The sequence below is a fragment of the Drosophila novamexicana genome, unplaced genomic scaffold (assembly GCF_003285875.2).
Source record: "Drosophila novamexicana strain 15010-1031.04,08,12 unplaced genomic scaffold, DnovRS2.1 tig00000024-arrow-pilon, whole genome shotgun sequence".
In the NCBI taxonomy this organism is placed as follows: Eukaryota; Metazoa; Arthropoda; class Insecta; order Diptera; family Drosophilidae; genus Drosophila; species Drosophila novamexicana.
Window position 1 is genome coordinate 847,638 of NW_020824768.1, and position 12,004 is coordinate 859,641.

The 12,004-nt window shown below is 42.2% G+C and overlaps 2 protein-coding genes across 3 annotated transcripts; one reads left to right on the plus strand and one right to left on the minus strand.

Moving 5' to 3' along the window:
- Nucleotides 1-4: 4 nt before the first annotated feature.
- On the minus strand, nt 5-695 carry LOC115771101. Of its 2 annotated transcripts, XM_030716661.1 has the most exons (4): nt 656-695; nt 532-582; nt 224-396; nt 5-155 (listed from the first exon to the last, which is right to left on the minus strand). In XM_030716661.1, the coding sequence occupies exons 2-4, from the start codon at nt 575-577 to the stop codon at nt 99-101; spliced, it is 276 nt and encodes a 91-aa protein (XP_030572521.1). In that variant the 5' UTR covers nt 578-582; nt 656-695; the 3' UTR covers nt 5-98. The 2 variants fall into 2 exon arrangements, with proteins under 2 accessions (XP_030572521.1, XP_030572520.1); XM_030716660.1 differs by lacking the exon at nt 656-695 and having other exon boundaries at nt 532-636.
- A 193-nt stretch (nt 696-888) lies between these two features.
- LOC115771099 (exocyst complex component 1) lies at nt 889-3,991 on the plus strand. The gene is made up of 6 exons (XM_030716658.1): nt 889-1,563; nt 1,627-1,854; nt 1,912-2,361; nt 2,419-2,921; nt 2,981-3,488; nt 3,552-3,991. The coding sequence occupies exons 1-6, from the start codon at nt 889-891 to the stop codon at nt 3,897-3,899; spliced, it is 2,712 nt and encodes a 903-aa protein (XP_030572518.1). The 3' UTR covers nt 3,900-3,991.
- The last annotated feature ends 8,013 nt before the right edge of the window (nt 3,992-12,004 follow it).

The window sequence follows — 12,004 nt, forward strand, 5'->3', positions numbered from 1 at the left end:
AAACAGTGTTTGGGTTTGTGATTTACTATTCTTCCACTTTACGCTTATTTAACACATAATTATTTGCAATGTACGTGAACAGATTGTTTGCCCACAATCTAATCCAAGCTGCTGGGAGCGCTGTAGTTGAAATATACCAGGCCCGAAGATTTTACCTATAAAAATCCATGCATTATTATTAAGCATTCCCAGCCCTGGATGCGGCTGCGTTGTTGCCACTTACAAAGCCAATGGTGCCAGCCAGCACCAAAACACCAGCCAAGAGGGTGGCATTGTATTTGGTGCTGTTGCGGCTCTGCTGCTCCTGCCAGTCACCAGCTGGTATGGGGAGGTCGTTCATGGTGGAGTGCTTGTGGTCGCCACCGCCGTGGTAGGCGGCACGCGACATGGCACCAGCTGCCGAAAGGGATCACAAATTTGAAGTCAATAAATACAAATGGACATGACGCAGGGGCGGTGCATTGATCACATTATGTAAGTTTTAAGGTTAGCAAATGTAGCTCAAACTAAGTGTCAAGTACTTGCACTCACCATTTTTGAACAGCAGACCCTGCTTGACGATGTGTTTTACCAACATGATTGCTAAGAAGTTGCCGAAAATGTGCGAAATATGTTTTTATATTTTCGATATTTTCTTCGCGTTAAAACTACTCACCAATAGCTACTTATGTATCGGCCAGTGTGACCGTGTTCGAATAGCATAAAAATACTGAGCAATAGTCAACTCACGCTAAGTTTGCTGTGCGCAATAATTAGCTCGCGTGAAGTTAGCCGCATTAGCGGTGGTGGCTCATTGAACAGCTGTTTTTGGCGGAGGCGTTCTTCAATTTGGAAACAATTATATTACTGTAATAATTGCAAACGAGCCGCTGCCAACATTCCGTAGCCATGCTAACTATTGGCACTTTGGCCAACATCAAGCACATACTGCAAAAGGAGCTATTCAACGGCAGCGGCGAACGCCTGCTCTCCGTGGTGACGGTGACGAAGACATTTAAAAAGAAAGACAAGCGGGCCTGCTACCTTTGTGTGCTGACGACAGCGCCCCCAGTGCCGGTGGTCACGCTCTGCCTGGTCAAGCAGTACGAGCAGCGGGACAGTGAGTACAAACGCAAGCGCAGCTGGCAGCTGGACGAGATTAAGTGGATCGATGGCCGCAACGAGCAATTCGAAACGCACGAGTTCGACATCCAATTGGAAAAGCTATACAAGTGGTACGCTCTCAATTTACACGAGCGGCAGAACTTTCTCGCTGTGCTCAACAGGCAGATACAAAAGTTTGTGCGTGGACCGCGAGCAGAGTTTCGCAATGTGCCCAGCGCTTGGCTGTCTGAGAAGTCGCCAGAGAAGATAGCGGCGGGACGTGCGGGAGCCGCAAATGCCACTCAGAAGCCAACAAATACGGATGATGAGGAGGACGAGGAGGAGGCGCAAGAGTTTACTGCGCTTACCGATAAGGAGGCCAACGAGCTGGGCAAACTGTTCTCGGAGTGCGACTTTGCCATTAAGGATGCGGAGCAATTCATTGAACAACTGTCCAAAGAGCTGCACGATTTGGATGGCGTAAGTAGCTCTAGCAAGCAATCCACCTCCAATCGAGGCTAATCCTTATTAAATTACCTGCAGGCCAATATGCAAAGTGTGCTGGCCTCGGAGCAAAAGGTGCTTAAAATGATGGAGCACATAGACAATGCTATAACCGAGGCGGATAAGTTTGAAACGCGCCTGGATACCTATGAGGACATACTGGGCCACGTCAAGGAGACCATGGAGAAAATAGGCGGCAAGAATGCCATGATCGAAATTGCCAACAACAACAATATCAAATTAATGAAAGAGCTTAACAAAGTTATTGTATGTGTGAAAAGTATTTACCAAGGTTACGTATTAAACTGAACTGTTGCTTTTCAGAGCCAACTGGACTTGCCGCACAGCCAACAGCAGGCGTTGGATGAGCCCGATCTGAAAACCGCAGCCGGACGCAAGGCAGCCATTGCGGCAGCACAGTGTCTCCAGCAGGCCATGAATAGCGACATTGATCCTGCGCTGCTGCGCCTGGAAGCCGTGCAGGATCAGCGCAAGCGTTTCGAGAAGTGGAAACAAAAGTTTTCGGCCACTGTTAGCCGCTTCATGAACAACCTCTTCATACATCTGGGCAACGAAATTGGCGACATGCCGGTCACCAGCACCGAACTGACGCTGCCCAATCACTCCAACGTGCACCGCGAGCTAACGCCGTACACGGAGCTGATGCACTGGTCAAAGGCTATGGATCGTAAGACCTACGACGGTCTGATGCGTGTCTACACGGCATCGCTGAGCAAGATCTATGATCGCGATGTCAGGAACTTCTTTAACCTGGTAAGAATTTAACTTCAACCCCGAAAAACATGAATTTAAAATGTCTTCCCGTTTCAGGCCAAGATGCAGGTGTCCGACAAGCTGCGCAGCTCACGTGAAGATCTGGACATGTCCACCTCGTCGCGAAAGTCTGCCGTCTCAACAATTCCCTATGGCACGCTGGGCATTAATCGCGATCAATGGGGACCCGGTGTGGATAGTGCAGATCGTGTGCGTTTCGATGCGCTGCTGGAGAAGGTGCTAGCCGAACTGGAACCGATTGCCTTGCAGGAACAATTGTTCTGCATCAACTTCTTTCAAATGGATGTGATAAGTCCCACAACAAAGAACACACAAACGACGCTGGACATGGAGAAGGACAAGGGCATGGAAATGTCGCAGTCGTTTAACGCCTCAACTGCCTCACCCACCAGCACGAGCACAGACGCTGGTGGAGTCCCACAAAAGCGCATTGATCGCCAAATCAATGAGGATGTGCGCAAGCTAATGATGGGACTCTTTGGCTGTCTGGAGCCCGAGCTGGTTAGCTTCATACAGAGCTTTGAGCGTGTGGATAGCTTGTAAGGCACAAATAGGATATGTGTATCCAGCATACAACTAATCGACCCTCTTTCCCTAGCTATTCTCTCTATGTGCTGGTGCGTCTGACGCAGCATGTCATGTCCGCCCAGGACACACATTCCTTTCTCAGCATGACCTTCGCCTCGGCCTTGGTGCAGGTCAAGCGCAACTTTGATCGCTTCATGCAGCAGCAGCTGCAGTCCATAAAGGAGGCTAAGCTTCCCAAGCGTTCAAAGGCCATTTTGCCGTATGTGGAGAACTTTGAGAACTTTGCACAGACGGCGGAGGGCATCTTCCGCAAGTCGGATCGCCGCACCGATATGGAGAAATGGTACCTGCAGCTGGTCAATGCGATATTCGAAGGCATCAGCATACACTCGCAGGAGCATCCAAAGACGCCATCGCAGGTGGTACGCATGGAGAACTACCATCATATGTACGCTCTGCTGGCACAGCTTAAGGTGCCCGGCCTTGATGCGCTCAAGAAGGAGGCCAAACTACGCTACAACGATGCACTCAAGGCATATGTGACGCAGTACTTCGGCAGGCCGCTGGAGAAGCTAAACGTAAGTGTTTGTCGCAGTGGATACTTTAATTTTTCCTACTAATTCCTTATATGCACATTCCAGCAATTCTTTGAAGGCGTGCAGCAAAAAGTGGCGCAGGGCGTCAAGGAGACCGAAATTAGCTACCAAATGGCCTTCTCCAAGCAGGAGCTGCGCAAGGTGATCAGCCAGTATCCGGCGCGCGAGGTCAAAAAGGGCCTGGAGAACCTCTACAAGAAGGTGGACAAGCATCTGTGCGAGGAGGAGAATCTGCTGCAGGTGGTGTGGCATGCCATGCAGGAGGAGTTCATAGCCCAGTACAATTATCTCGAGGAGCGCATACAGAAATGCTATGCGGGCGCCATGATCAATCTAGAGTTCAACATACAGGACATACTCGCCTTCTTCTCCGACATTGCGCGCTCCCACTGAGCGCGCGCTGCTCGGGAGTTTTACTTTTAAGTGCAATAGTATTTAAAGCGATGTGTTTTTTTAAGTCAAAAATATACGCGCACATAATTAAACAGCTGACTCTTCAAGAGTGAAAGAGAAAGAGAGAGGGAGAGAGTGAGCTGTAGATGGAGAGCCAGATGAAACGAGAGCTCTGGGAGAGAGCGCCACATAACAGTTGACGCTTGTTCTGAGACCAGCTTTTTCGCATCAGTCAATTTGCGCGCCTCGTTCCGTGCGGTTGCATAGTCAGCGCTTCGTTTCTCAGCGGGTTTTTTTTTAACAGTTCGCTTTTTGGTTAGACAACTCTTCGGTCTACGCTCGTTGCGTTTGCGTGTGTGTGCGTTTTGTGATATGCAAATGATAATTGAAAAAGCCGCAACTATCGCACATAAATTGGCAGCAAACGCGGTGCATATACTTATTGGCCGACTGTGACTGGTTCTAGAGTGCCCTACAGGCTACTTGGCCTACACTCGCGATCCTTTACGTTTGCCCGTTGCCCTATAGCAGGCGGCGCAGGCGTTGCCTGATCGCGGTCTCCCGACACACAACTCCAAAGTAAGCGACCAGTTCGACAAGTTTTTTGTTGCCTTTGCATTTTTTATGCATACGCTTGCTTCTTTTATTTTATTTATTTCTTGTGTGTGTTCCTGTTCTTTATTTTTCGTTTGCATACAAATGCACGCAGACAGCAGCAACAACAACGTCATAGTACGAGTATTTCCTCTCCTTTCTATGCCTCTGCCGTTCCTCAGGCTTCGTTTGTTCTGGCGGTCATCCGTTGTTGTTGTTGTTGTTGCTGCTGCTGCTGTTACTCTTGTTGTTGTTGTTGTTGTTGTTGTTGTTGCTGTATTTTAAGTTTTGCTAAAAGCTGGCCACCTTGATAAGCCGCTGGCAGGTCCAACTTAGCAATTGGCCGCACAGACTAGCCAAGTTCAATGCTATTGCAATGCATTTTCCACTTCCGCTATGCGCCCGCGGGTCAATAAACATTAATTAGTTGCTTAGCACGAAAAAAAAAGAACGCGCATAAGACTTGGACATGGTTTAAATGTGTGTGTCTGTGTGTGTGTGTGTTACACAGTAAAACTCACAAATAAAAGCTTTAAGGTTATGTGTCATAAAAGTGCATGCGCCTTCACAATAAATGGGATTTATATAGTCAATCTACAGTTTTGAGGAATTGTTAAAATTCAATCAATTTTTGTTTAAATTATTATAAAAAAAAAAAAACATAATTTATCATGTGCAAACTGTACAAGGATACATGTTTAGCAAAATACAGAGATCGGTCGTATTTAAAACCTTCCACAAATACTTGTTTTTGCTATTAGAAACTTGAATCGGATTTGTAATGCACTCGATGCCTACTTTAATGAGTCCTTAATATTCGCCAATAGAATTCATTATATTTAAATCTAAATAATGCAGGTCTGACTTGCTTAAATGTTGCATATTCTTAATTAAATGAACATATTTATATATGCACTTACCCAATAATAATTAGTAGAAAGGAGACAGTCTTCAATTCTGAAAAAAAAAAATTGTCAGTTACAGTTAGAATATGATATATGATTATGAATAACATATTCAAAGCATGAAGTCGTTTGTGTGAACGTATATACATACATATAAACACAAAAGCACATATGCATAAATACATATATGCATTACATACATACATGTATATATACACACACACACACATTATCATACACACATACTTTCATACATAACTACAAACATAACGACATACATACATTCACATCTACATACACTTAAACACACATACATACATACATGCATACATGCTTACATACTAGTCACAACTTCACAATATCGCTATCACTTAAAAAAACACTGTATCAAAGCATGAAACCTTCAGGACTTACTAGAATTCATGAGAATCGCAGAGTAGAGCAGTATGTAAAAATACGTTTTATTTAAATAGCAGCGCAGCGGTCTGATTAGTTTGTCTGCGATTTGTATGAGATATTACACATATATACGAGTGTGCATGCATACCGACATACATACACACACACAACCTTACGTACATGCATACATACATACACACATGCATTTAAACATATATAAAAACAAGTGAAGGCATACATAAATATAATCATACATCCATAAATATATGCATGCTAACATGCACACATGTGTACATGCATCCATATGTACATGCATACATATACATGCGTACATGCAAACATACACCTACACAAATGTACATGCGTACATACTGCAACACATATACTTATACTTGTGCATATAATCTCATTAAGTTTTTTAATACATATTACACTTGACTTGGTCTTCATTTGGCTAAGGATAACATGCATGCATATATCTTTACACATTTGTGTATGCATGTACATACATGCAAGCATGTATACATGTATATGTATATATCTACGTGCACACAAAGTGTAGTGTGTCAGTGGCAAATTCTTATCATCATCATCTTTCCGTTTAATTTAAAATTGTAACCTTCCCCTTTCGAATCTCCACTGTACGCCTTTTAAGATCTATGGGTTTTGAAAATCCTTCCTTATGTGTATATTATAGCCCAACAAAATTATCAAGAAGCATAAAAATATGTGTTAAACTATCATGAAATTAACTTTATATAATTATTTTATTACATTTTAGTTCGAATAAGAAGCAAAACACTTTAAGATAAATGTAAGCAAAGTATTTGCACATTTTTTCAGCTGCCGATAAAACTGTGTGTGTAATTTCATCCGTTCTATTAACCGTGACAAATTGAAGGTTGTGCATTTACTTATTTACAAAATGTATTTAATTTGTTAGATTTTTGTGCAAAGTGTTGTTATCGCTAATGCACAATATTTACTTTTGCTTTTCTCTTCCGATCAAGTGTGTATATTATTTGTGTTTGCCCAACGATAAAGGAAACGCCAAAAGGCTGTGCAATATCCGCTGTGAATTCTCCATAGACTGTGTCGTCGCGTCGTTCGTAATGCATATTTGTAGAGGGCTGTCAGAGCCGCTATTTCAGATATTGCATTGCCAAGAATAGACGAACCCGAGTTTTGCCCATGGCAACTGGTAACTGGTAACCGGTGGGGCAACCTCTCTGGGGGCCATTAGTGGGCTTCGTGGGCTTCAACTGAGTCATGAGCGCTCTTCAGACACTTTTCTTTCAGCCTTTTGTTTTGCACTTTATGGCAACTGCTGGCCAAAGAACTTGGTATGAAGTTAACTTTGAGTTTAGCCCAGAAGCAAAATATGGCACTTATTTCTTGTTCAGCTTTTCTATACACTTGCCGTGGGCATGTACAACTATGTCAAGATGTTTGTGAAGCAACTCTTGCAACGTAATAGGTTGATAATCTAAGCCTCTTGCATTTAGAGTAAGAATTTAATACCTCCGTCGCGGGTATCAAAATTGAGTCATGGAATGTGTAAACCCATTTATTCATGAAAATTATGTGATTCATATAAATTCTTGATCGGTATAAACAGCCAAAATAACCCTGTTCGTTTCTATACGGATTAGTCATTCAGTTGTAAGGCTATCTTCATGAAATTTTAGACAAATCCTTATTTTTGTTGCAGGCATTTCATATGTAGGAATCGTTCGATCGGTCCATAGGAAGATCGGTTAAAAACTAGGTTATTATTATAGGAAAAACTTTATTATTTTTTAAGATATTTTGACTCTTTAAATATTATTTTTAATATGCTCTTTATATATAGGATCAGACTACTATATCATTTAGATGCTAACGGAACAATTGGTCAAAAATCATTCTTCTATATCATATAGTTGTAGTGTATTTGCATTTCGTTGTGACTTATGTGCTGAACATTTCTTTCTTCTTTTGTTATGCATATATAAATGAACTTCTTTTTGCATTTGGCAATGCAACTGTTTGCTGGGCGGGCGGTATTTCCATTTCCATTCCCATTTGCCATTTTCAGTGGGCCGCTGCACTGTTTTTGTTGCATATGAAAGCAAGTGACCGCTATTTGAAAGACTCTTTTTTTTTTGTACAGACTAGACTAATTAAAAGTGGTTGTTTTGTGTCTGCCATTTGCCTTGGTCAGCTAAAATCACAGCGCAAAGTTCTTGGGCTCCAATCGCTGACCAGCTCTAAATTTATGTAGCTTCAGCTGATCGCAGTACAACTAGTTCGGCGTCGACATACGTGACACTACAAGTTTTTAACATATTTTGGATTTGGTAATCAAAAAGCAAACCCCAAAGCGTATGCAGTGCAAAGTGTGCCATGTGTGGGCAAACACAAACAGTATTATATGGTTTGCTTGCTGGGTTTATTATGCAGTGGAAATGTGCAGTGCACATTGTTTGAAACAATGGCGTTATACGATAATAGAAATTAAGCGGGTTGCATGTCAGCTGCTGAGAAAATGAAGTCACTCCAAAGACCCACAAAAATAAATATACAAAAAAAATAAAAATTAAAAAAAAGCAAGCGAGAAAAGTTACGGCAAGTGCTAACTAACTAAATATATGCACATGGGCTTATACATAATACTGCTTACACAGCGTCTGGGGCAGTGAATCTTATTGTTGTGTTCTCAAAATGCCAGCCATGTGAATAACCACAATCACAACAACAACAACAACAATAACAGAAACAACTAACACTAGTCAAAGTGCATTAATCACAGCCCATACAAAGGCAGCCAGTGCTGAAGGGCCGACTCGTGTTTCCAGACAAACTCTAGCTATGGGTGTTAATGCTTCGAGCCAAAAGTAGCCTGAAAGTAACTCGAAAAAGTGGTAGTTGTTGTTGGCGACCATTTATGGTGTCAGTAAGGTAAGGTACACTGCAGCAAATAATGGTCTTGATAATGATAATGATGCCCCTCTTTGGCTGGCTGCCTCGCACAGCACGGCACAGAACCTCGCACAGCCCTGAATGTGGTGCAATTTGGTTGCCGGTTCTGTGCCTCTGGCTCTCTATATATGGAGCTCAAGTTCTTTGCCATGGCCAGACTGTTGCTAGAAAGTGGCCAAAAAGGCAATTGAAGAACAAAGCAAAACAAAACAAAGCAGAAAAAAAATAAGAGCTATAAACTAAAGCATGTTGTGGAAAATGGCGCTGCACTCAATTTGGTAACTGACAGGCGGCCAGAGGAACAGACACGACACGGCACGACGCGACGCTCGTCCCCTTTATGTCTGCTTCTGGTTTGGCTTCTTTTCACCAGGCCCCAAACGTGCAGCTGATCGAGCGCCGTGTGGTACTCCAAGTGGGACTCGTGTCTTACATTATATATAGACCAGTTTGCTCATTTTCAAATGCCCAGTTCTAATGTGCCACCGAGCATTTCCATGTGGCAACCTCATGTTAACTTGTTGCGTGTTGCTTTTGCACGCACAATTGCCCTGAAGGAGAGGGGCACTAACTAAGACATGTCGATCGGGTTCACTGAGCCCAAATTACAGCGTCAAGAACTCTTGGCAATAACATAGACAAAAACTATTTTATGAGCTTAAGCTAACTGCACGACATTTTGGCAAACAGGTGTTATCGGCGAAGCGTTGCCAGGCTATCAACATTAGAGTTGCCACACTTGTCATTACGCTTAACAATAACGTATTACAATTTATCCTCACGTCAGCTGCCAAGAACTTTGCAATGCACTTGATAAGACTTGATTACTCCAAAACCCAAAACAAACCTATCGGCGAGGAGTTGCCAGGCTATCAGCCGAGTGTTGCCACACTTGTCAAAACACCAACGCGCTTATCCTCTTTGTACTTTCACCCTCATGTCAGCTGTCAAGCACTTTGCAATGCACTGATAAAACTAGGTTACTTAAGAACCCAAAAAACTGAAACCCATCGGTGAGGTGTTACCAGCATGACAGCTCCGTGTTGCCACACAGGTTTATCCTCTCTGTATTTTTATCCTCATGTCAGCTGACAAGAAGATTTCAGTGCATTTGATCAAAACTAGGTTATTAAATTAGCCTGAAATTACGCTCAGAAGTCTGTATCATATCATATTTTTGCGGAAGCATTCAGCTAAAAAAGATAATATGCCAAGCTTCATATAAGATTAATTAGTTAAATTAATTCAACACTTCACAAAAAGTGCTTAGTACTCGCGTGATTTTTTTGGCGGGTGTATCAAATGTTTTTTGGTCCATCATCAATCATGGGAAATGTTCTATCGCACGAGATGTGCGCTTAGTGCTGCTTGAATTCTTATTAAGAATAATTGTTGAGAGCTGTCTGTTTATAATTAGAAATGAGCCGGAAACCGGTAACTGCGGCAACATTTAGCAAGAAGAATCTTTATCGCAATTCGCATAGCCGCCACATTGTATCATCATCATAAAACCTATTTTTATAGTCGCAACTAGGAACTCATTAGTATTACCTGCAGCTACATGCACGCCGCTCGTTACCTGGCCATTTGCATTGTTTGTGTGTTGTGTGTGAAAAATCGAAAAGTCAAAATAAACAGAATTCAATTACACGACGTCGGCAACGTGAACCGAATGAAGTTGTAAACGTTTGTGCGACGACCTTGAAATTTTTTCGCCAGCTATGGGTAAATTTTATCTTTACCCTAAACCTTAATGAAGTTTCTACGGTTCGGGCTGTTTCTTTTTGTTTGCCTAAACTGCCGGCCGCGGGGCTTGAGTCTTGGACTCGGAACTGGGTTCAGGTAACGAGGAGGCCAGTTACAAATATACACATCCATTATACATAAATATATATGTACATATATATAAAAATATATATGTGCATATATGTGAAAAGGTATCGGCATTATACTACACACTCGAGTGATTAATTTCCTGTTTATGTGCACTTTGTTCTCTGCTCTTCGTTCTTGTTTGTGCGGCTTCTTTTTGGGACGGACAGGAACAAAAAAAAAACCCGAAACGCACTTTTTGAAGGTTTTCTTCTCAATGAATTAAGGCTGTTCATGTGTAGCTTGTTTTATACCCATGCTGAGGTTATAAACATTTTCACACCAAACGTGCAACACTTTTAAGGAAATATCGTTTGAGAAAACTAATAAATATATACATATGTATATTTTTGAGCAGTATGAAAAGCTGACTCAATAAAGGACAGATGGACTGTCCTTCTTTTTTTAGGCAAGCAATAAATGTTCCATATTTGAACTCATATACTTGTTTTTAAAGAACTATTTGATCAAGTTTTCTAAAATCAAGTCCAAATATATATAAGACAAATTTGTTGTCATCGAACAACAATAAAATTGAGCTCCCAATGGGGCAGTCGATCCAGACCATAGTCTGTTTGAAATAACATGATTCTCATAATAAGCTCATCTATCTATATATCTATCTTTCTATCTATCTATCTTTCTATCTATCTATCTATCTATCTACCCACAAGCAGATGGGACATCTATATAATTTAGCTCTTATTAAAACCTTCTTAAGGACATCCTTACCAATTATCTGTTATAGTTCAAAAGTTTCATTTTGTTCATATTATATGAGCAATATCTTAGCATACTACTTATTAATGTAGCTCCCATATAAACAATTGTCAGTTGAGAGTCATACAAGATACATATATGACATATCTGCATAATGCGTGCTAGGGTATTTAGACTGCGGCATTCCACACATAACTGTTCTGTCTTGGTTTCGTATTAATTTTGATGTTGCGAGGATATGCTGTGCAATTGGCAATTGTGTTGCGTGTTTCGCTGATATTACCCGCAATTACTAGCAACCGCCTGATCAGATACTAGCACATGTATCTGTCAGATACACGTGTTGCAGCGTACCAACAACACGCTGTAAAACGGTTCATGTAAACGAACGAACGCCCGCCCGCCGGTTCTGCTCAGTCAATGTCCAACTACCTGACAGGTAGCTTAGCTCTCGGCTCGGCACCGCAGCCGTAGCGCAGCTCAGGTGAGTTACGCTCGCCTCAGTCTTGCCTTACCTGTCGGCGTTGTCGCGTCTCTTGCCACCAGACCCTGAACGCGGCATTGTGTACTTTTCATTACCCGCAACGCTTTTGATTTTAATGTTTCGTGTACGATTTCAGTGGGAACGCATCGAATCGCAATTGCCGAGAATAT